At 36.4% G+C, this 26,753-nt stretch overlaps 1 protein-coding gene across 1 annotated transcript; it reads left to right on the top strand.

Annotated features, from left to right (window-relative positions):
* The first annotated feature begins 14,376 nt into the window (after nucleotides 1-14,376).
* Nucleotides 14,377-25,544, top strand: LOC104094220 (uncharacterized). Its single transcript, XM_009600097.4, has 4 exons — nucleotides 14,377-14,714; nucleotides 14,992-15,879; nucleotides 23,133-24,159; nucleotides 24,425-25,544. Exons 2-4 carry the CDS (start codon nucleotides 15,802-15,804, stop codon nucleotides 24,979-24,981), a joined length of 1,662 nt encoding a protein of 553 aa, XP_009598392.1. The 5' UTR covers nucleotides 14,377-14,714; nucleotides 14,992-15,801; the 3' UTR covers nucleotides 24,982-25,544.
* The last annotated feature ends 1,209 nt before the right edge of the window (nucleotides 25,545-26,753 follow it).

Below are 26,753 nucleotides of genomic sequence, written 5' to 3'. Positions count from 1 at the left end.
GTTCTATAACTAATCTATCGCCGCCTGTTGAGCCTGCAATATTTCGAAGATCACCCTTAAACTGATCATGTATCCACCAACGTTTTGTGTATTTTGAGCCCTCGATTGGGCTCCACCATGGACGCTATTCTCGGGGTCAATAGGCAGGTTTGTGTTGATAGCCACATGTGAATTAGCGTCAATTGGGTCTGCGATCGGAATTTCGATAGGATCAACGGGCGGTACTTCGTCACCGGGCGCTATATTGTTATTTTCACCGTGATGACCAGACTCGTTGTCAACATGTAGGGGCGTTGATTGAGAGTTTGACATTTTAAGTTTTAACCTGAAATTAGAGACACTTCAAAGAACAAGTGTAAAGTAGTGTGTGTTATGGAGATTTGTATCAAATAACCATTATTATCCTTAGCCGCACGGTAGGCGCCAAACTGTTTACCCTCAAAATCAGATAACAATTGAATTTGTAAGTGGTTTTAAGGATACGTGGATTAACTTGACACAAAATGATAAATCAGATGGCAATTTAAATAAATATGATAATGTGAATGCAAACCACACGAATTGAATAGTTTTAACCTTGGAAGGTTATCCACCTTCGAGCCGAACATATTTCGATCGATATCAAGATAGAAGAATAAGAACATAAAGAGAATAATAATGTTTTGTTTTGAAATACGTGTTACAATGTGTCAAATGAACTATGAGATCCCCTTTATATACTAGAGGAGTCTTACTTCAGGTACAATTCTATAAAAGATAAAGATTTCTTAAATTGTTGATTACTGGTTCCTTATTGATAGGCATCGAGATTCCCGCCGTAATAGCCGACCAGTCACGGATATTTCGGTCTCTGTTGGTTATCTTAATAATGTTTCTTCGGGCTCGTTCGGGGCTAAGGTCGACTCCGGGGTCTCGGACTCAATGTTCTCGAAGGCAGGTGTTCTGACCCCGGGTTCTAGCTCGGTGGGACTCGAGGTCGATCTTTAGCCCTTGGTTGTCATGTTTCGAGCCTGAACCTACCATGTCGTAGGGTCTCGGATATTTCGGTCTTCTATTGGTTATCTTAATAATGTTTCTTCTGGCTCATTCGGGGCTAAGGTCGACTAGGGGTCTCAGACTCAATATTCTCGAAGGCAGGTGTTCTGACCCCGGGTTCTAGCTCGGTGGGAGTCGAGGTCGATCTTCAGCCCTTGGTTGTCATGTTTCGAGCCTGAACCTACCATGTCGTAGGCGAGCTCGATTTCGACCGTATACACCTTTAATTAAGATTAAAAAAATATCATCGATCCACCACAAAACTTGGGAGTTCAAAACCCATTTGTGGTTCTTTTGGACAAGTGTGACAGAAATGTATGTTTAAAAAAAGAGTGACATTTCTATATATAGCGCTCTTTATATATAACGCCACTGTAAACTGTGCTATACATGGCTGATAAGACAGTTATGCATAGCGCGGTATATAACCGCGCTATATATGTATAGCGCAGTTATATACCGCGCGCTATACATAGATAAATAAACGGTCCCCCTTCTTCTTCCCCACATTCGAACCAGACGATCCCCCCCCCCCCCCCAATTTCAAAATTCTGAATCAATCCCCCCCCCAAATTTCCTTCTAAAAAAATTGTAGTGGACCCCACCCGTCACATAAAAAGATAAGATTGTAGGTCCCACATCCTAGACAAGCCTTCTATTGTTGTGGTTTTCTCGTTTCGGACTCAAATTTTCAATTCATCGACTTTCTGAAAAAGATAAATCAAGGTATTCCGATTTAGTTTATGTCAAAACTCGTATAATAATGCATATTAGTTATTTTGAATGTGTTTCCATGTTGTTTTGTAATTTTTTTTGCGATTAAACTAGTATGTTATTTTTATCCAGACTAAGATATTAGTGTTTTGTGTTTGTTTTATGATTAAAATGTATTTGTTGTTTTTATCTAGTTTAGATTATTTATTTGCTTAAAGACTAGTGCCCTTTTAGCGTAGTAAAATGTAGAGCCTTTTAGCGTAGAATCCATGTAGTTTAAGTATCTTTTATACTGATAGATCAAACACAAACTCTGTCCAATTTACAAAAATTAATTATTTAATTTACAAAACAAACATACAAAATGATGAAAATATTAAAATTGACACACATAAGAATTCAGGATAGCTTGGTACTACTGGGCCTTCAAATATCGAGCATGGAACCCATAGGTATATACTCTGTCCAATTAAATATGATAAAAATTAATTATTTAATTTATAAAAACAAACATACAAAATTATGAAAATATTAAAATTGACACACATAAGAATTCAGGATAACTTGGTGCTACTGAATCTCAAATATCGAGCATGGAACCCATAGGTAAATACTCTGTCCAATTAAATATGATAAAAATTAATTATTTAATTTACAAAACAAACATACAAAATTATAAAAATATTAAAATTGACACACATAAGAATTCAGGATAGCTTGGTGCTACTGGGTCTCAAATATCGAGCCTGGAACCCATAGGTATATACTCTGTCCAATTAAATATTGTATAATTATAAAAAATAATTATTTAATTTACATATCAAACATACAAAATTACGAAAATAATAAAATTGACACATACAAGAACTCAGGATAGCTGGGTGCTATTGGGCATCAAATATCGAGCCTCGAACCCATAGATATATACTATGTCCAATTAAATATTATATAATTATAAAAAATAATTATTTAATTTACAGTAGACGACATGGACGTGCTGCCTATGCATCCCGGACCTGTCTCCGATGAGCTATTAGTGTTACAGGGTGATCATAGGTCCGCCTACGTATGGGAGGGAGAGTTACTGGCCCAGACACTTGCCGACTTCAATAACCCGTTGAAAGACTCTGACACGTTTGTAGTAAGAATTCCCCATCTTCTTCCACCATCCGCATGCAAAGTCCACTTGTGAAGCTCATGTCGCATCAACCAATGATAGGATCTCTCGTATTCCTGCCTGATAGATTCCATGTGCCTCCGGAATTTATGCTCTTGGTGGTCTGTTGCTGCCATCCACATCAAATCATGCAGATCCTTGTTGGGATGTGCCTTCTGGAAATTGGCCATAAAGTGCCTCACACAGTAACGGTGGTAGGCATAAGGTTCTTTCCATGCAGGCAAGTTCTTTACAGAACTTAAGATACCACCATGCCGATAAGATATTAGACAAATGCCGGAACGCTGTTTGACAACGTGCTCTTTCAAATGGTTCAAAAACAGCATCCACGTCTCTTGGCTTTCATTGGCACAAATAGCAAAAGCTAGAGGAAATATTTGTCCATTAGCATCTACTGCAACGGCTATCAACAACTTGATATCATACCTTCCATAGACATGAGTGTCGTCTATGGATATTACCGGCCGGCAATGCGGAAAACCCTCAATTGTTGGTTTAAATGCCCAAAACACGTAATTGAATATATATTCTGGTTTTTCTGGACTCCGCTCAAGCTTCCATTCAACAACCGTCCCGGGGTTAAAGTGTTGCAGTGCGGTCATGTACTTGGGTAGAGTTGCAAATGACTTATCCCAGTTACCATAAATAATTTCAAACGCACGTTTGTGCCCGAGAAATGTCTTTATTTTGGTAATGGTATGGCCATATTCCTGGTGCACTGATGTAATGCACTCTTTTATTTTATACCTTATGGACGCTTCAAGGTGTGGAATAAGGACAAGAGAAATCAAGTCAATATCCAAGTTGTAGTGATTCCCATTGAGTGTGTCCATTTCATATCTGTGGGTGGGAATGTATTTACCCACTTGCCACAAACCTATTTTCTTCTTGCTCGCACGCAACATCCAATGACAACCCGTAAACTATATGTGGCAAACAACCTTGTATACCTCCGGAGTTGACTCCCATATCGTCATCTCACGACACTCTTTTACGTTGTGTATTTTTGCCGCCCTGCTTAGGCGCGCTTTATCAGGAAAAAGTATGCCCTTTGCCAGCACCGTTGGCTAGAATCATCCCACATTGCTGTCCGAATTTCATCAAAATCCCTTGTGAGAGCATCCACATCCGTTATACTTGGCAAGTTATCAAGGTAGGGAATCTTCCTTGAATGAAACGACACTTGGGACTCGTACACTCTTGGTCTAACAGGGGGTGGAGCATACTCCCTCGTCAAATCAGGTCCTTCATTCTCTTCCTCCTCATCACCATCCTCGCGAGGGAAGGGTGTGTCATCTCCGGAATCATCGACATTGTTGTCATAATCACTGTTCTCTTCCTCACTCTGTGCATCTTCCAGATCCCGATTTAATATGTCGTCTTCGGGCAATTGAGTGAGGACATGTGGTTTAACTTGCTCGTTTTCACTGCACAAATAACAAAATAATAAGCTACTAAAATTAATAAATACTTTTCATATAGCTATATCACTTCACTTACAAGTTGTAACGTGTTGACATTCCTTGATGGACATTATCCTGTTGGTGATGACTCCTGGATGGACCACCATGATCCAACACACCAGAACTACGCATATTTCAACTGGGCGTGGGTTCATAACTTGTAAAAGTCATATCTGGCCGGTACCCCCTGTGGAATATATGAGTGTTAATACAAATTTAATACAACAAAAATATACATCGTAACACTAAGAAAAATTAAAGTTTACCACTTATCTTATAGATTATGTAAAGCATGAGAGAAATTATTTCCTCGCTCCTCATTCACCCGTGGTGATAAGTTTAAATCAGGGCAAACTCTTTCATCCGGAACCTGTCCGGCAAAAACTGCTCCAGAATAACCACCCGATGACTAAGGGTTATCCCTTCTATGCGCAACCTCATTATTGCGAACGTCTTCGACCTTGACGTACATTTCCAACATTTTTATCACAAAAAATTTTCGGTATTCATCCGGAGTCCTAAAAAAATCCCTCAAAGTTTCATCACCGTCGATGTTAAACTCAGCATAACAAGCAACCCCTTGCGGAGTGACGGAATACGGATATCTTCCGGTTACTTTAAGGTTCACCTAACGTTTTCTCATACTCATTTTATTACATAACAACGATATCAATTTATCGTACTCCATTGTAAGTAGCAACTTAACATGACACTGTGGAGATAAACTATAGCTCACAGAGTTATTCGCCACTACAACTTTATCCCCCCTCCCCCCCTAATATAATGAAATCCTTACTTTTCGCTCTTCAGATATTATGAAAAAATGCTTGAGAATTTAACAAGAAGAAAAATTTGAACGAGAGTTAGGAATATTTTTGAATGGATTTTTGTAAAATCCTAACGCCTTTAAATAAGGCAATGCCTAGCTCCGTGGGCTGATTTTTTTTAGGTATAGCGCTCTTTTAAATAGTGCTATACCCATTTGAATTATTGTTATATCAGTTAAACGCATGAGACTTATTGGTGGGCTCACAAAACAGATATAGCGCGGTTATATACCGCGCTATGCATAGCTGTATAGCACGATTTACAGTGGCGTTATATATATATATATATATAGCGCTTTTTAAAAGAGCGTTATATATAGAAATGTCACCTTTTTTTTAAATACACATTCCGTCACACTTATCCAAAAGAACCACAAATGGATTCTGAACTCCAAAACTTGGTGGTACAAAAGGTCACATATATAAAGGCCAAACTAATTAAATTACGGGTTTGCTTTTGTAAAGATTGTTAATAGTGCCTGTATATTTAATATACCTTTGTACCTTTCACCTTCATTTCTAGCTAAGTTGTCAGAATTTCCAAATTGAAGTCAAAATATTAGAAAACAAAATTTAAAGCATAAACTAGCTACTTGAAATCAGGAAAAGGAGATATTATGACAATTCATTGGGGATTCTTGCATTTTTTAGCTGAGTTATGCATATAGTTAATGAATCATTTTAATTACATATATAGTTATGTTGGTAATACTTGGTACCAGGGGCGGATGTAATACATTGTAGACGTGAACCCATAACTTTAAATATATAATGGGTTCAATGCTAAAAATTTAAAAAGTTGAAACCATATATATGATTTAAATCCTAGATTCATCTCTGCTTGGTACACATGATATTAAATACTCCTACTTGTGTAACATGATCCACTTATGATTTTTAAATTTTGTATATCTCAAATTCTTCTTCAGAATATTAATTCCCAATTTACAGAAATTTCTTAAATGTTAACTAAGTAAATAATAGGAAATCTTGTCTACCCCAAAAGCTCACAATCGACTACGTAAAAGTTATCATAATCCCAGGGACAATAAGATTTTCTTTTTTCATAAGAAAGTAGTAGTACTTCTATTAGTTATTGAGACACTTTTACAAGAGGTGTCATCTCACATTGTTTTGTTGAAAAAACTTCACAAAAAAATTATATAAATACTATATTAGAAAACATCAATTTGGACAAGAAGCAAATTCTTAAAACCTCTACGGTTTGTTCGAAATTAACTCTTGACTGTTTCAGACTTAATTTTACATAGAAATTTAATATACACCAGCGACGTCTGTGCAAAACCTTGCATCTGCCACCACTGATTACATAGCCAAACAAAAAAAATAATCCAAAATATTGAACAAGTTATCCTATAATTACATTATTGGGTGTGCGAACAAAAACCGATATAGTAACTGGAAAAATTAGATAACTATATATGGTGTATGTATACTATTAATAATGTAAAATCTTTTGAAAAATATCTTACATACTTGGCTATTACACCATGTTAATAGGGTTTTCGAATTGGTTAAGCCCCACATATACAATCTAAACTATAACTACACGAGTTCTATTGTCTAGTAAAGGCAAAAATATATCGCTAAGGAGTATGGTGAGAGTGATGAGATTCCTTCACTCTTGACGATATAGACTATTTCATTCTTTATTTTATTCTATTTCTGAAGAAAAACGTGACTCGACTTCTCAACTATAGTTGTTTTTCAGATATTCCCTCTTCTAAGGACACTTTCTCGAGCTTTTTTCTCTCATCCCTTTTGGTTTGGGGACGACAAGTACTTCGTCTCAAGTAAGACACTGGTTATCTGTCACGACCCAAATAGTAGGGTCGCGACGGGCACCCGGTGCCTAATTCAACCGAGTACCAACGTAACGTATCCTTCTTATCATACTATCATAGGTAAATGAACTGGAAAGGCCGTCATGAGATAACTAGAATTAAACATAAGAGAATACTCGACATGGGATGACCCAACATGATATAGAAGCTTATGCATGCAACATACGGGCCTATAAGGCTGATATGATCATTTGTATACTCAAAACATAGGCCGATAAGACCATACAAGTATCCATATACATGACATCTGTCTACAAGCCTCTACGAGTACATAAATATCATAAAGTTCGAGATATGGCCCCGCTATACCAATCAATACATGTCCAAATCATACTGACCAGATAGGCAACTACGGAGCAAGTGGAGCACACCAACACCTTCCACTGAGCTGATAGCCTACTAGAAGGACTCTCAACCTGTCTATCGGGACCTGCAGGCATAAAACGCAGCGTTCCCAGGCAAAAGGAACGTCAGTACAAATAAAGTATCGAGTATGTAAGTCATGACATTAGTATATAAAAGACATGAAAGAAACATTGAGTAAATAACTCAACATGTAATTCTGAATAACTCTCTGAATCATGAAAAATTTATAATGTCATGCATGTGCGTATAAATTCCATACCATGCATAGGTATATGCGTACATAACATCATCAAGCCTCTGAGGACATCCCATCATATCAACTCAGCCACTGTGGGCGAAATCATCAATGTATACCTAAACCTTATTCTTGTCACCTTCTCACTCATCTTTACTTATCCTTACTCCCATCTACCTAAACCCTTGTCGCTCTACAATACTTTATATTACAACCTACACATATCTATTTATACTACTCACAACCTTCCTTTAACTTGCTAGCACCATAGATTTCCTTTCGTGCCTTCTCAGTTGTCTTTAAATGTAAGCAATTGCTTTTTTTGGTCGTTCTGTCACTTGCTGCATGAATGCTTGGCTTACTTAGTGCATAAATATCTCAGTTGTCTACTAGAAGGACTTAATTTGAAAAAAATATTTTTCATTCATTAGCCACGATAGGTGCCACTTTCTTATTAAGTGTATACAATATTGTAGTGAGATTGTTGTTACAAGATCATTTCCTCTTTAGGTCACTATGCTTAGGTTTAAGCCTTCTTCCTTAGCTAGTCTTTCGTGGTAGTACTTAGGGGAGATTCTCTGACTCCTGTAAAGCTGCAAGCTTATTACACCGTATACCCAAAGATATTTTTAATGTTCTCACTCGCCTATAATTATCCCTAGTTAATTACCTTTGCGCCCTTGTGCTTGTAGGGTTGCTTCTGAAATGAAATTTTTGACTGTCTTCCCAGTGACACTCTCTTTTATTTCCGTAACACTTATACGACACCTTTAACACCAACTCCTATCTGAATATTTCTCAAGAATCACGATGCCATCAAATTTTCGAGACTGAATTCCCTATGTTGGGTTTCACTATGTTTATCTTGCACAATCTGCTGATTTGTCTGTATTCTCTTGTCTAGCCATATATAGACTTTTCGTGAATCAACTACTAACTATTTGTTGGTCTATTCTCATATCTATATTCTGCGTAATCTCCCTTGGGATATATCCTTTATTTGAACTTGCCTCTCACATTGGCTCCTTATATATCAAGTGTTTATTCGCACTTATTTATTAATAACATCTTGTGCTGGAACCCTTACTTCCTCTCCCCGACGTCGTGCTTGCATAATGTTCTGGAGTCGTATCTGTAAGATCTGAATAAATACAATATCATTCCTTTCGCCTTTCTACCACATTCTTCCTTTACTATTTCATAGTTACCTAAACCACAAAACTCCGACTTAATACCATATCACCCCACCTTACCCCTTTAGGGGAGTACTAACATTTAATGCTATGAAAATTTACCTATAAATATTTTACCTCTTCATCTTTGGCATCTTTTCACATCTTCACGGACTCTTACTCGCATTGCGGTAACCCTTCTATACCAGGGATAATTAAATATCTTAAGCACGAAGGTAACACCTAGTGTAATTAGCACACTTAGTCCTTTAAGCTTAACTCTGCTCACAGTTCTTGCTTTAGGGAAGCGTCTACCTGAATGACCTTTAAAGGTTATTCTTCTGTTGTCCATTTTATTATCGCTAGAACGTGATCTCTAAAATCCTCATGATGTCGGCTATTGTTAAATCATTCGGTCCCTAATTCATATTCATTTTATCTTGTTCACCAGCTCATACTAATTTCTATTACTCCGGGGTCTAACATTTTCTTCTGGTAATCACGTTGGAGTCACCAACTTATTTCTCAAAAGAAGGATATGACTTCATGGCTTATACTCTTCTATTGTTTCAAGGCATGCCTCCCTTTGTCTTTTTCTTCACTTGACTATAGAATCCGTCATCATGTCATATTTTGATTTACCGATCTTACTCATGATGCTTCATTTACTCCCTTCTTATTCTCCGGATAATATTTTGTCTATCACTTTATTCTGAAAACATCAACAAAATGTTCTTTCACTTTTTGCTCCCTTACTTTATCTCATTGGCTCGGAATGCCTAACATTCTCCTTTTTTTTTTACTCAGGGCTGGAGTCATACTAAGGTAAATATTTATCCCTTCTTAGATTCCACTGCCTATCTTCTGAAATTTCTAAAAATTCTAGTATTCATAGCTGACTGTACTATTCTAGAGTTCATCATCTGGGTGTCTCACAAGGAGATCTATTACCATATTTGCACTATTTTCGGAAATGTTAGCTAATAATAACAATCCATCCACCATTTTTGGGTTACTCTAACCCCAGCTGGATGCTGATATCATATCTTTCTCTTAAACTATATTTGCTGGCTCCCATAGGGCATAATTAAGATGAGTGTGGACAATTGTATATAATTCTATTACCGTTGAAAGTAACTCATAGTGCTTGTATTTCTCTATCTGAATTGCAAATACTGATAATCTTCATTAACTATGTACCTCGTGCCCTTCTTCATCTTATTTCTTTTACTTGCCGAAACTTGTATCTACCTTCTGATTCTCTTATTTCTTTTTACCATATAGGTGGATAGATATTCTTGCCTTAGGGCTCCTTATCAAGAAGCTTACACATCTTAGTTACACATGATCTGCTGAAGACCTCACATTTACTCATCATAAGCATGATGCAAAATCGAGTTCCTCTGACTCAACTCTTCTACAACCACATTCAATCTCTTACCAACTGTCTTTCTGGATGCAAGTATCGTTGTATTACGAATAAAATAAAATTTAGGAGTTTGAATTATTACAATTGAGCTCTACCACACGATCTAGAGTAAGAAGAAAGAGTGATAGTCTTAAATGCCCTGTAGCCTCCTGCTTATAAGTGTGGTACACAATACACCCATAAACAAGACTCTATTAGACATGGCTTATAGACTCCCTAGAATAGAACTGCTCTGATACCACTTTTGTCACGACCCAAACAGTAGGGCGCGACGGGCACCCGATGCCTAACTCAACCGAGTACCAACGTAACGTATCCTTCTTATCATACTATTATGGGTAAATAAACCGGAAAGGCTGTCATGAGATAACTAGAATTAAACATAAGAGAATACTCGACATGTGATGACTCAACATGATATAGAAGCTTATGCATGCGACATACGGGCCTATAAGGCTGACATGATCATTTGTATACTCAAAACATAGGCCGACAAGGCCATACAAGTATCCATATATATGGCATCTGTCTACAAGCCTCCACGAGTACATAAATGCCATAAAGTTTGAGATATGACCCCACCATACCAATCAATACATGTCCAAATCATACTGACCAGATATGCAACTCCGGAGCAAGTGGAGCGCACCAACACCTTCCGCTGAGCTGATAGCCTACTAGGAGGACTCTCAACTTGTCTATTGGGACCTGCGTGCATGAAACGCAACGTCCCCAGGCAAAAGAGACGTCCGCACAAATAAAGTACCGAGTATGTAAGGCATGGCATTAGTATATAAAAGACATGAAAGAAACATGGAGTAAATAACTCAATATGTAATTCTGAATAGCTCTGTGAATCATGAAAAATTTATAATGTCATGCATGTGCGTATAAATGCCATACCATGTATAGATATATGCGTACATAACATCATCAAGCCTATGTAGGCATCCCATCATATCAACTCAGCCATTGTGGGCGAAATCATTAACGTATACCAGCTGATCAGGTGGTGGTGCATATATAACGCCATAACCTTTTCCCATATCCCATATACATATACTATACGCGTATATAACGCCATTTGGTCATGGGTCAGTATACATGTATAAATGGATGCAATGCATAATGAATTAAGTCGATAGTATCTCTTAGAATGTCATAAGACCTATGAATAGAGAATATGAAAGTAGGACATATGGGGAATCCAGAACATAGGAACCCCTAGTACTTCTATGAATAGAGTCATTTATGAAAGTTCAGCGTTTGCGCGTTTCATTTGTATCATATGAATTATGCCAAAAGGAAATAATGGATAGCCTTAACATACCTTAACTCCATTGAGTCATTAATACCTTCCAAGAAATTCTTCAAATATCTCAACTCAATCTATCATAGCATAAGGAGATTCAAAATCAATGTTGAGTAAAGGCTAAGTCCGCAACTTAAACTAGTAGCTTGTTTATGTAAATTTGACCAATATCTCCCCTGTAACAAGAGCCTCCTCCAATACCATATACCAACAACAATGACCAGAGAATTCCAGTAATACATAATTATCAATAACAAGACACCATATAATAATAACAAATCACAACTACTTCACGATGAGCTACAAGCCCAATTGAAATCCGTATACCCCATATCACCCCCTATAGACTTCTTACTTTAACTTACTAGTATCATTAATAAGATAATAAAGTCATTCATCAATGATTTCAGCCTTATACCATATATTTATAGCAAATAAAATAATCCATAACTCCAACTATCCTCAATTAGCAACTTTATTCACTAGTTCATGTCTAGTCCATCCATTTAACTTAATCAACATCAAGATATCCTTAAGCACACGAAAGAACACAATATAATTACCTCCTACAGTGGATCCAAGTCGAGATCCATGTTATATATAGCTTACAACATCCCAACACACCCCAATCACTTCATACCCAAAACGACAACTATAGTAGCGTCAAACACACCGAAAATGTTACAAAGAACGACTAATACACTATTTCTCCATTATGTGGTGTTTCTCCACACAATTTCTCCTCCAAAACTACATTAAACAGTAGCAAAATAGACAGCCCAAAGCAACACAAAACAACCCACAAAACAGTCCACTACAAGTCAAATAACTCGAACTCACGGCTTCCGATCACCGTCCCGTGAGTTCTAACTATTAGGAAACAGATTTATCAATATTTTTTGATATTTAAAAGCTTAAATACATAAATTAGTCATATTATTAACTATTAAATACATTCCAAAACTCAAACTACAAAAAAAAAAGAGGCGATATAGCGATACTTACGTCGTAAGGATCATTTTAATGTTATCGCTTCTTGATTTTGTGTGCGGGATGATAATCTTGTTTGAAGACCTTGTAGAGAGATTAAGGGTAAGGTTAGGAGTGTTATTTGGTCGTGATCTCTGAAAAAATGGAGAAAGAGACGAGATAAGGGATGTAATTTTCCCATTTTGTAAAAGTCAAAAAGGTGCTACTTGGCACCCTCGCATTGGCCCTTCTTCAGACGCTTATATCTTTTTATCCGGATATTGTATGAATGAACGGTTAATAGAGTTGGAAACCACATTCCAATATCTTCAATTTGGTATATAATATGTCCCAAAAATATCCCATATAGTGCACGAAATGTATTTCTCAAAAAGCTCTGTTACAAGGCAAATCCTTAGTCGATTTTTTCGCAACTTTAATCCAATTTTTTCCAAACTTTATATTTCATATTCAAACATGATATATAATCATATCATGACTTTAAACTCATTTAAATCATGATTAACAAGTCTCGTATTCATCTCAACTTACTTAATACTTTGGTAAGCCTTTCTTATCCTTGTAGAAGGATTTCGCCCTTTTTGAGCTTACATTAGATAATCCTATAATGACAGTGACGTCTGAAGTACGGGGTGTAACAACATGTCCCCCTTAAAAATTATTTTTCCATGAATGATAACTCTTAAAGGCTTGCGAAAATGGGACGTAACATTATTTAATCACTTTATATACTTTCAAAGAGGATCTCATTTTCAATCTTACATCAATCGACTTACGACGTACTTTCACGTAAAAAAACGTGGGGTGTAACATTATCTTTATATTCACCTATGTAATTTCAAAATATGCTTTCAAGCAACTCCATTTTCTAAGAATGGACTAAAAAAAAGAGAAGTGTCATGCTTTTGTAGACTAGCATAAATGTCTTGTATTCGAGTCTTGAGAATGAAAAAGTCCTTGGTATAAAATGCTTTCTCCGTTACAGCTTGTTTGGATGGTTGTTATGTATCATTTCATAATGTATCATATAATATTGTATTGTATTGTATCGTTTTGATGTATACAATATTTGGATAGATTATATTATTTGTCGTCGTTTCATGATGCCATGCACCAATAGTATGAAGAATAAACTCGCAATATTATAATTATAAAGAAAAATTAAGATACGAGGTAATATTATTATATAAAACGATAAGGTAAATGATAAAATATGATTATTTAATAATAAGGAAGGACAAGATGAGAGGAAAAAATAAGGTACGTTCCATAAAGTGATACTTTTCGTCGTTACATAATGACGGATTTAACGATATAATACGATAAAATTTAAGTAAGAATTAAAATAAATATTATATTTAAAGTAAAAATACAATACGATACTAACATGTAACAAGAACAAGCGGTTAATAAATACACGTGACACCAATCTTAATTAGTCTTTCGAATAAAGAAAATGACTAGAAGATTAGAAGAATGAATATTTATCACTTGGAGTACTATAGATTCTAGTACTAGTATGTATATAACTTAAAGACTAATAAGGGTTGTGGTGCATTAGTTAGTACTCCTTCGTCTTTAACTAGATATCTCGGTTTTGAGTCCTGGATATGGAATCGTCTTGATTAGGGAGCACTTTATCCCTAATGTAGGACTTTTCGATGCAAATTCCAATTTAGTCAGGCCCCAACGTGAATACCGGACACCAGATGTGAAACAAAAAAAAGTATATAACTTAAGAGACTTTGAGTGTACAATTTAATCGAGAGAGAGAAGAGAGAGAGAGAGTTCATCAAACGGACAAGTTGCGAGAGTGGGATCCTCTCTGTCTCTCTCTCTCATCCTTTCTTTTCCTCACAAAACATCTCTCTCTCATATTCTCTCTCAATATATGTGAGGCTTAGGCTCATAACCTCTGCTTTCCTTTCCCTCTTTCCCAAACCCAGAAACAGAAAACAGCAAAGCAAACAAACAAGAGAAAAAAAACCCCCAAAAAACCCATTTTTCTCAAACCCTATATAGACAAAGAGAAAAAAACTCACAATACAACAACCTTAAAGAGTGATTTGAGGTTGCAAAATCCATTGTGTTATTCTCGATTATCTTTAGATCTTGTTCCATCCTTAAAGGTAAAAATTATTAAGAAAAAAAAAAACAAGAATTAAATACCCAACTTCATTGATTATAATTTCAGCTTAAAAAGTTTACCCATTTATGTATTTTTACTTAAATGGGCAATTTCTTTTTTAAAAAAGATGATTTTTTTGGGTAAAAAAGGGTGTTGAATTTTCACTTTGATTCCTTAAAACTTCAATAAAGATTTCATTTTTATTGGATTATTTGGTAAATGTTAGGGTTTTTGTTCTGTTCTTGGGTGCTGAATTGCTCTTCTGATGGAATTTTTAGGGTTTTGAAATTGGATCGGATACCGGTCAAGCTCCAACTGATTAGGGTTTTGATCAGAAAGGGTTCTCAGTGTTAATATCAGCTTCTTGTTGAGCTTCAGATCAGAGCAAAATATGATTTTGGGGGGATAATTTGAGCCTAATTGGGAATTGAATGATAGAGATTTTTAGGGTATGGAAGAGGACTGTATATTATACTAGTAGAAATGGAGAACTATTGAAACAAAGGAAAAAGAAAAGGAGAGTTGATAAGTGAGAAAGGTTTTTTGAGTTTTTAAGTGAAAAGGGGTTGTTGTGTTTCCACATCAGTTTTGCTTAATTAGTGTAGGGGATGTTTATGTTATTTGGTTTTGGTAGTGATATGCAAGAAGAGGTGATGGTTGTAAAGTTTTGGTTTTTTAGACAAGATAAAGGATCAGATTACTTTGGAGAATTCTCTTTTCTAAGAAAACCATTTGGATTGACATAGTTCTTGAAAAGTTTATTTGTGGCATTACCATCTTGAGTTATTGTGGTCTTTTCGTATTTTAGCTCCGTGATATTAGATTTCGAGTACTTGAAGGGGGTTTCTGATTTCTTAGGTGTATCGCATTGGATATTTGAAGTGAAGAGCTAGTTTAATTTAAGTGGGGTTTTTGGACTGATTGAGTTAGGATTAAATGGAGGTGAGCTGAAGTTGGAAAGTAATGTGGGGTCATGGTGAATGGACAGGAGTCTAGTTGCTTGTTACTGGAACACTGCTGTGAGAAAGTAACTAAAGGACACTGTTTCCGGAACAGCGCCTTTTTAGCTCGGAGTAAAATTCTGTGCCATGTCTCGTTGCTTTCCATTTCCACCACCAGGATATGAAAAGAAGCCTAGACCGGAGGATGAGGACTTATTAAAAGAGGTTTGTTCAAGTTATCACATTGTGTTGATATGTTTTTGTTATTCCAATAATTTCATGATGGTTACTTCATTATAAAGAGGTTAGCTGTGATGCATGGACATCTTCCAATGGAATGTTTTTTCCGAAGTAGTACTTGAAATGAGATAATTTGATTAGCCTTTATTGCTGGAAAATAGGGCCCGTGTCAAATCCGAGTTTATTATTTTGTTGTCTTTGGTCATGTTAAGTGCAATGATAAAATGGTAATTTCATTTAATTGCTTGGAATTTTGGAGTATGAAGGATACTTTAAACATCATTAGCATCATTGGATTAATATATATGGAGAAGACTCTTTTGAAGCACTGCTTAGAGATATAGGGTGATTTTGGTTAAGAGAGATGGGTAGAGATATGCTTGTTTTTTGGTCCAGATTAGTGATGATGTGATCCCTTTATTCTTTTGTTTGGTCATGGTTTAGTAATCTTTCTGGGGAATTTAAGATTTTTCCTATTATTAATTTATTATATCAAAATGGATTCTGGCTTTAAGATAGTTTGGCTAATGAATGCAAGTAAAACCCCATAAGTTTTGTTGGATAATCCTGCAATCCATGCTTCTGTTAATTGACATCTATGATCTTTTTCGTTATGAGCGTGTTAAAGTTGCTCATTGAGTTCTAGGAAAACTCATCAGATGTTGTAATCATTTCTTAGTTTTATTGCTGGTGCAAAGAATACAAAAGTAAGAAAAAGAGAAACTTATTGGTCAGTCTTACTGTAAGCACCTTTCATGTGAAGGGATTAAGTGCACCATGATTTTCTGTGTAGTGGATATTTCAACGGCATGATGTCTCTTTATTATAAAATCTTTGAAAAGTAACCTTCCTGTAGAACCTACTTAGGATGTTGGGGATGTTCCTTTTGAAGACCTTAAATCTTATGAAGAATGCCTTTATCTTTCTGGCAACCGAGCAAATACAACCTCAGTTTAAACGGCTTCGTATTAATTGCTGATGAGTATGAAAGTTTCCTCTTTTTTTTTTCTTTTAATAAATATTTTAAATGTGCTGCTAAAGTTTAAATGAATGACGTAGTTACGTATTAAAAAAAAATAAAAGTTTAAATGAATGACATATCACTGCCTGACCATTTTGCTTTATGTAAGACATGCTTTTGACATCTTCTTTCACAGGCTACTTGAGCTCTATGTGTTTCATAACGTCGGTAATATTTGGTTAAACAAAAAAAAAGATGAGATTTTGAGAATGAATAGTTTGATATTTTCTCAAGCATGTTTGGATTTGAATAGTGTTTCCAAGTAAGTACGCCTCATGTTGTTCCTATTCCTAATTATACAATTAGAAGATCCTATACTTTACATATTTACAAGGAATTGACTTTTGCCATATTTACAAATTCCTAATATTCTTAACACCACCCCTCAAGTTTGGAGCATACATATTTGGATAATCCTAACTTGTTTCAAATATACTCAATTTGGTGCCACATAGTAATTTTTTGCGAATATTCGCTCATTGATCATTGAGTTGACGAAGCCTGTGGCTTCTAAATCTTTTGTTAAATAAAATGACTAACTATTTCTAAATGTTTCGCTATTTCATGAAATAATGTGTAATGCAGCTGATTGTTGCAGAATTTTATTGGTTCATCTTCTTTGCACCTCAACTCTTGGAGAAGTTGTTTTAGTTATATAAGATCACATGAACCACAGTCATTGCTCGGCACTCTGTTTTGCACTTGATCCAGCTACTATATCTTGCTTTTCTGCTTTTAAAGATATTAGATTTTCCTCCTTCCTCAAAAAAAAAAAAGATATTAGATTTCCTCCTATTAGTTAGAACATAATACCATCAAGTGGATTGTCTGTCCGAAGGAAATCATGCTATGTCTGCATCAGAATACCTAAGAATATTTGTGTAACTCCTATTCTCGTACAATTGATGTTTTCCTAGCAAACCTTTGTTATACCTTAGAATGCAAATTAATGCATTAAAATGATTGTGACAGGAGCTTGGAGAAAATAGCTTACACTTACAGTAAATGACATATCAAGTGGTGTGATTATAAGATATTTGAGCTTGCTAACTAGTCTCGAATAACCACTTTGATCTTTTAAAGGCTCAAACTGGCCAGTCAACTAGCCTGAACAAATTTCCAGAAGATTTATGAAATATTTAATCTGGCTGTTACAACTTTTAAACACTAGAAAAGGTCAAGGGGACCAACCAATAAAAACAAAAATAGGAGAGAGGAGGGGGGGGGGGGGGGCTACTATCCAAAGAAGGTGAATCAATGGATTCCTTCATCCACATATCAAGAAAACTAGCAGAGACTGATAAGTAATGCAACGGAAAATAAATAATCAAAAAATTCATTATTGCCTGTGTTTCTTTGAATGGAAAAGGAAATTTATTTAAAGTAATAAGATACAGATGGCTATGACTTTCCTTCAGAATCTTGTTGTTTCTGTTGAGACTTTGTTTATTGGAAAGTGCTTTTTTGGGGTGTCTTGTGATTTTGTGTTTAATAAAATAGAAGCAAATAAAGAAACTTTACACACTTCTCTTTCCCTTGGGGAATAAGGTTTAGGCAAAGGAACATTAGCGCAGTTTGCTTGATTAGATACATTAAGGCAAGGTGTTCTTGAGTGTCATACCTTTACATTATAGTGAGAAATGTATGGGAACACTTATTTGCTATGTTATGTCGAAATTGTGAGCATTCGGGGTATGTGCTTACATACTTGATCATATTATACTTCTTTAGGCCTAAGTTGCTCGGACTCTTCACTTTCAGTGCCGCACCCGTGTCGACACGACGTGGGTGTGGGATCCGTGTCGGATCTGGTAAACCGATTTTGGGTACTTTGACCAAAATCAACGGAGAAATTTGGGACAGATACAATGATTTTTGAAAACAAATCAAAAGCTAGGGTGATATGGAAAAAAATGGAATACCTTGTATATATAAATTTCTATGTCAGTCCTTTTCCTTTTTATCTCCTAAAATTCTACTCTTGTTCAATATTTTCTCCTTCTCGGAATACCTTGTAAGTTTTTCACATAATGTCTCATAATTTAGTCATATTTTTATAACTCTATTTTTAAATAATTGAATTATTTTTAGCCGAATCCCCGCATCCGTATCCGTACCTGGATCCGTACCCCCGAATCTTTAAATTTAGATCATGAAGGATCTGACCTCTAGATCCGCACCCGTATCGGACACCCGCACCCGAGTCCGAGCAACTTAGCTTTAGGCTATAGGTTTGCTGAAGACGGCTGTATATGTTACAATACTTTTTTGGGCTGGGTATGCTGCAAACTAATTGAGCTACAATGGAGAAATGGTTCAATAGTTGGGTGGTTCCATACTACATTTGGAATAAGTGAACCTTGAAGATATCCTCTTTCTGAAAGTGAAATAATAAAATAGAAAAGAAGTTCATAAATGGAAATGAGTATGTCGGAGTTACGGGATTTTGAAAGTGAAATTGTATTCACTTTATTTTCATTGGGTATGATGAAGCATCATTTCCTGGAGCTGATTTTGGAAAACAATAATAAGACACTTTTTCATTATATTAAATAAAAAAAGACCGCCCACTCAAGAAGAATCCCATGTAGTAGTTGCTTTATGTGTGGATCCATATATTTGTATGTTTCTGCTTTCTTGGGATGCAATATGTGACGCTGGATTTAGTGATGTTTGGGATGCAATGCTGATGCCGGATCTAGTTATGATATGCTTACCTCTGTGGGTCAGATGCAAGATGTGCAATGTAGTGAGAAAATTCTGGTTCAGAACTCCCCTTTGCATTAGGTATCCCACCTTTGGGATTATGTTGTTTGCCAAGGATGAAACTCAAGGGAATTGGGGGCTTGCACAACTCGAACTTCACCCTTTCAGGTAAGGCAATTGAAATAAAGCTGATTATTTTTCGAAAACAGTCTACTTGTTGAAATTGGGGGTCCTTATGTCATGCCCGCAAGGTTCAAAGCTGAAGGTAAGAAGTTAGTTAGGTACATTCAAGGTGAAGGACTGTTCGATTCATTAAGGGATTGGGCGAGGTCCTCGCCTCTTGTCATTTCAGACCTTGTAGCAGAAGGGCGGGCCAGGCTGGAATTCAGACGGGGCTAGCTTCCTCTTTGTTTGAGCTGCTCTTAGGCACTGACTGAAAGGAAGAACAACCATCACTTGGGCAGAAATAGTAGAGATGCTTATCATGCTTGATATACTCTTGGACAGACAGCTTGAAAAGAAGCCTCTCTTAAGTTCAAGAGTTTAGAAAGGCTTTCGTCTTTGATGAAGTGTAGAACAGGGTTGTCTTTCCATTGAGCCGGGCGAACGGCATTAGTACAGCTGTTAAGAATACTCTCCGATGTATCTTATTAGCTATAACTTAGCCATTTTAGAGTTTTTTCCCCTAGTGTAACTGAGAGAATCTAATTGATTTGTGGAAGGAAGGCTTTATAATTCTTTGAGCGCTTCATAGATGTAATCTTGGGAAAGATAGTATTGACACAGTGCCTTTTGCTAATATTTGAATAGAAGACCTTATAGAAAGCTAGTTATTCAGGGAAATTGCTACAAACTCTCACATACAAGCCAATAAGTACAATCTTCTGTATCCATTTGAATTTCAAGTGAGGCTGTAGGTTTTCCCTTGGGCAAAGTACTTTGCTTGATATTTACTTGTTTGTAGATTTGTAATATTGCAATTTGCTATTGTGTTTTTGCATTTCCTTTAGCTATTTAGCTATGACCTGTGTAGTGACTGAAAAAATGAAGAATTCATCAGAGAGTGATCCTCTTGATGAAATCGAGTACGTGTTTCTTCTCGGGAAAATTATCCATCTCCCTCTTTCATTAGGTACCTCTTCTTGAATGTAAACAGTGAATCAAATTTGATGTACTAACAAATGGTATTTCCTGTTGTCTTTCAAGGCTTAGTAGTATTATGTAATTGAATGATTAGATCTTCAGTATGCTACATCATTCCTTTCTTTCTTTCAATTTGGTGTCCTTGTTAGATGTTTTCTGAAACTCCTACTCGTGAGGATGATGTGGAGAAGAACAAACTTCTTGAATCTCCTTGTTGAATGTTTGTCCTGACCTGAAAATGTTTCTACTTCTATTCAGTATCTGAAACCATTTTAGGTGATAATATGGCTGTAGTTTTGAGGACTAGAATCCGTGATAATGGAAAATATTGTCGGGTGATTGTTTCCTTTAAAAGCATGAAGGATAGAACCTGGAGCATAAATCCTTACTTTACCTTATCAAGAAAGGACATATTGCAAAACTAGCTGGACGGTTCTATTTCCTTTTGGGCTGCTTTTTGAGCCCAAATCTGACATTAGGTGAATGATTTTTGTGATTGCGCTTATATGTTTGTCTTCCTCCGTTTCAGTTTATGTGAACCTATTTCTTTTTTAGTCCGTTCCAAAAAGAATGACCCCTTTCTAAATTTGGAAACAATTTTGCTTAAACTTACAATTCTACCCTTAATGAGAAGCTTTTATAGCCACACAAATACTCTGGGCCCCTTTTTGACTTGTTTAGGACCACAAATTCCAAGTCTTCATTTTTTTTTAAACTTCGTGCCCAGTCAAACAGGTTCATATAAATTGGAACGGAGGGAGTAATAATTATGTATTACTTGTCTGTAGAGGATTTGCGTGCCTTGCCAAGATGAGGGTGAATACTGTTAAAAGATCTCCTTTAGTATTAGTTCCTTCCACAGTAACTTATCCAAAAAAGGTTTCTTTTACACACCAATTCAGATTATCCTAGAATGGGAAGTGAGTTGCAAGCTTTTGCAAATGTTTGTTTGTTCACCCTGAGGACTTTTATTTAGTGATCTCTTATATGATCTTATAAATAAGAGCTGTAATTAATATTCAGTTATCACCTTTCTAGAAGGTGGCGTTGTGAGAAATCTTCTGGAGATGGATCTAGGAAAATTGGTTCTTTGTAAATTACATCTATCAGTGGATGCAACAAGGGATTCAGCTTCGAGGAGCTGTAATTAATATTCAGTTATCACCTTTCTAGAAGGTGGCGTTGTGAGAAATCTTCTGGAGATGGATCTAGGAAAATTGGTTCTTTGTAAATTACATCTATCAGTGGATGCAACAAGGGATTCAGCTTCATGATGCAGCCAATATCTGATTGCTTTTCGTCAGCTTAGCTTTGGTGTGTGAGGGAAAGAGAGTTTTTCTTATATCACGGGAAGAAGGATTTTCTGCCTCAGTAGAAACCTAAGCAGCAGCTAAAATAAAGGACCACTCTCTTTCCTTTTTTAAGGAGGGAGAGGGGATGAAGAGGTATAGGTCGGTTTACTGTCAGAGAATTAGAACATAAGAGAAGGATGATAATATATTTGAGTTGAAAAGGTTTTGAAATTATTTTGCTAGGTTGTTCAAAGAATTTAAGTGCCCATAAAAAGTTCCAGGGTGCTAAACCCGATGCCTTGCCTCTCCTTCTGTATGCCTAACTGTGCATCAAATCCCTAGTGGTTTCCAGTATTGTGCATTGTATCTTAAATATTCAGGACTGTCCACCACAATTGACTTGCAATTTGGCAGTGCACTAATATGTGGCTCATGTCTTCTCTGAACGCTTGCACATGAGATGCCAGCTAACATATATTATTTTCTTTTTCCTCGAGTTCTCTGCACTAGTAACACACCTCTTGTCGCCATCCAAGCAAACGGACAAGCTTTCCTTGAAGCTCTCGATATCCATATTGATAGACATGGGAATCCTAGGTCTTCCTTCCTGTGTTTGAATGATTTCACTGGGAAGATGATGTTGCCTTAGGGTTTCTATTTCCTCGTGTCCTGTTCCGGTTATTCCCTATTCTTGTGAAACCAACGTTTCTGCAATGTTATTTTATAATTGCTTTTCGAATATAAATGATAAGAAGGCTAGCTATTCTTTTGATTGCTCTAATGAAGGCCATTGTTTCTCAACTGGTGGTTGGTGTTTTCCCTAAGCAACTACTGCGATGTGCGGGTGCTCTCGTGTGTTTGTGCTCAGGTAGTCTATATCTAGAATAATTCCCACCTGAACATGAAACTCCTCATTCCGGTTTTCAAGTTTGGTGCTTTACTCAGTTGTGAAACTGTGCTATTATTCAGAATTTTAATTTTTTCCTTTCAGTTTTCTTCCTTGAATGAGGATGTTGGCATTGATTGTACATATACATTATTAATATAAAACTAGCATGTTTTTTGCTGTTTTGTAGGAGAAACGGAAGGAGAAAAAACATAAAAAGGAGAAGAAAGACAGAGAGAAGAAAGAAGGTAAAGAAAAAAGGGATAAAGACAGGAGTGACGGGAAACACAGGGAAAAGAAAGACAAGAAGGATAAACACCGCGACAAGAAGGAAAAGCACAAGGATAAAAAGGATAAAGAGAAGGACAAGGACAAGGATAAAGAGAGAAGTGACATCTCTGAAGAGGCAAGAGTTGCCGTTCTACCAGGAGTTTCTAGTGGACAAAAGCTTCCTAGCAGAGATGAACATTTTAAAAAAGAAAGCATCAACTCACAGGAAGCAAAATACCGCGATCAGTCTCATAGCCCGCATGCAGAAAAGCTCTTTAAAACCAGCCTCCCCACTGTTGAGACAGAGGAGTCAAAATTTGTACAGGAGTTGGCGAGGCGGATCAGAAATGAACAGAAGGGTGCAGGAAGTCAGTTGGCTGAGAGATTTCCAGTTGAGTCGAAAAGGGATGAAAAGACAAACAGTATGTACATCAAGGATTTTGGTAATTTTGTTGAAGAAAAGGAAAAGAAACAGGAGAAAAGAGTTTATTGCAATAAGATGGATGGACATCAAGTCAGAGTTGAACCAAGAATTGGTGTTAATGCAACACTTCCCAGCTTTCCGGAGATGGCAAAGAGCAAATTTCATGGATTGCCGCCATTGGAAGAGAATGTTGAGAACAGGAGAGATGAAAAAGATAAATCCAAAGAACAACGAGATGACAAACCAAGAGACAAGAAAAAGGATAAAGAAAAGGATGCGAAAAGTCATGGAAAGGAGAAAGACCGGGAAAAAGAAAAGAAAAAGGAAAAGAAGGCGAAGGACAAAAGTGCACACAGGAAAAGTGAACCTGATAAATCAAGAGACATCAATAAGAGCGATTTTGTTAGTGTTAGTAACACCAACCACCAAGTTCCACTTGTACCCAAGGATAACAGAGCTGGTACAGTCACTGAGGGAAATCTCAGAAAAAGAAAAGATATTGAAACAAATGGTTTCCTGCATGGTGAGTTGAACAAAATATTAACAGCTGCTGTTTTATCGAAGACTATTGCTTTATATCCTCCTCTAGTGATAGTAGGAAGGCTCTGCAAGTGTGTTGTGTGATTTGTTTCTTATGTTTTTGGCTATAGTCTGTTAGGTAATTGATAACCCACTGTTTTCAATATTTTCATGTGAATCGCACGAAAATTTGAGCAAGCATGTTCAGCTTCAATTGTCCTTTGGGTTTGGCTGATTATTGTTTGCTTGTTTTTTATTCTGCTGTACAGAGAGTGAAGTCAGGCCTGCTAAATTGCTGCGGCCCTCATCCTCTCATCAGCCCACGCAGAATGGAAAGATATCGGATACTGACCAAAAGGCAGAAATGTTATCTTCCAACAAACAAGGAGTTGCCGCTGATGTGCAGGTGGTAAACAAGGAGCGCAGTATTAATGGTACCATTAAGTTATCCAACAAACATGGAGTTGTCACTGATATTGGGTTCGCAAACAAGGAGAACGGGGTCAATGGTACAGTCAAAGGTCAGCCATTGGCTATGTCTAAACCAAAGGCTTCTTCCATGTCTCCCGGTGTTGATCAGATTGCTGAAGCGTCTAAAAGACCTCCTCATCCAGATTCCAAGTATCTGAACCAGATACTCTCAGTTCCGAAGATGGACGAGTGGTCGGGAATTGATGACCAGGAATGGTTGTTTGGAAGCAAAAGTACTCTGGTTAGGAAGCCCGACATGTATCTTGATGAAGTTAAGGACAATCGGGTATGGTCAGAAGCTTTGCAAATAGACTCTGCTGACGTTTGTGCGCTGCCATACGTAATACCTTATTGATCGCTGTTGACATGATCTAACACGGTGAGTTTCCAAGGACCTAGCTCTTGTCAGCTATGCAAGACGAGTATTTGGCTCGGAGATACCAACGCTGGGCTCTCGGTTGGATTCTCTCTCACCTTCCTGCTCTGGTGGTTGTGCACGTGGCTACATTTAGTGCTGATATTGACTCAAGATTTAGGTACATCGATCGCCATTGCTGATTGGAGGGGCTAGTTGTTGCCCTGTACTTGAAAAATCTAACTGTTACAGCCCCGGATGAAACCAACCAGAATGTCTAGGAAGATGCATGCATAAGCTTCTGCAAGTTTATTCTAAAAGCTTATATGCCATTCTAATTGGGTGTAAGCGAACTAGTATTTGTGGTCTTTACAACTCCACACAATTTTGATTTGTAATATAGAACTGCTATAATTGTAAGATAGATGGGGGGGAAAGAAAAACAAAGAAAAGAGGTAGCAACTGAATTCATTTTATTTTTATTCACTTAGATCTCAGTTTTGTTTATAATCCATTTCCACTTTCTGATATTATAACATGAGAATCTGATGCTCAGGATTTTACTTGGCAGTGTTTCTGAAAGAATTGATTTAAAATGACATTTTATTTTTGAATAGGGCTGTATAAATATAGTAGATTTATATAACTTTATATTATATTCTCTTATTAATTATGACGTGTTAGTGATGTTAGACCAATTTGACGGGAAAAAAAATAAAAATATAGTTAGATTTACAACTTGTAATTGAAAAATAGCTACAGTGTCAAAAGTATTCGAAATTTAGTCACTTTTTCATATAAAAATAAAATTTGAATTAAAACACCCTTAAAATACGGAAATATTCCACCATAATATGCTGGAATTCGAATTGTTTTCATATGAGATTCCAGCATAATGTGCTAGAGTTTCAACATGGTATGCTGGAACTTTATACGTAAGAGCTCTATAATCTCGCATATTATGCTGAAACTTTTCGTGTTTCAACAAAATAGTAGCTATTTTACAATGACTTTGCAAACGCTGGCTATTTTTCGATTACCAGGCCGAAAAATGGCTAGCCTGTGCTATTTTCACCAAATATGACTTGTCGAACTATTAAGGTATCTTTACCTGAATAGCTAGCCGAATTTATTGTATATTTTTCTTAGCTTGTATATATTGATTATGCACATATTATACATGATTATATATGAATTATACATGAAAATTGTGGTGAGGCAAGCTGTATGTATGTGCAAGTTTATTGTTCCCCTCTTCTCAAACTATTTTCCTTTTAGAAACTTGTTTAAACTATTTTTTCTTTTTATTATTTTGCTTAAAAAATACAAATGTGGCTGTCTAATATATGTTCAATTTAATGTTGATGCCAATATATCTAACTAGAAGAATATTCTATTCTGGAAATTGGGAGTAAAACTAAAACTCATCTGCCATTCTTCCTTGAATAGCTATTAGCATTAGCAACAAGAAAGGACCATAGCCTAATTTTGTATCAATATAACAAAATATGGTAAAACTGTCATTTAAGGCTGCTCGGTTTCTAGGAGACAATTCAAGCAAAAATAATTAGAAGTTTTAACAAAAAAGCAATCCGGCGCACGAAGCAATTCACGTTCACGCAGGACTAGTGAAAGGGTTGCACCCCGAGGGGTGTAAAATAAGTAGCCTACCCCGACACGAGTATCAGTAGAAGATACCCACATGTCACGCAAAAACAACTTTATTATTTCTCTAAGGCACCCTTTTAAAAAAAAAACTTTAGAAGTCTAAT

This window comes from Nicotiana tomentosiformis, chromosome 12 (assembly GCF_000390325.3).
Source record: "Nicotiana tomentosiformis chromosome 12, ASM39032v3, whole genome shotgun sequence".
NCBI classification, from domain to species: domain Eukaryota; kingdom Viridiplantae; phylum Streptophyta; class Magnoliopsida; order Solanales; family Solanaceae; genus Nicotiana; species Nicotiana tomentosiformis.
The sequence above is the reverse complement of the archived record's forward strand: the minus strand, read 5'-3'. Positions and strand labels throughout refer to the sequence as shown.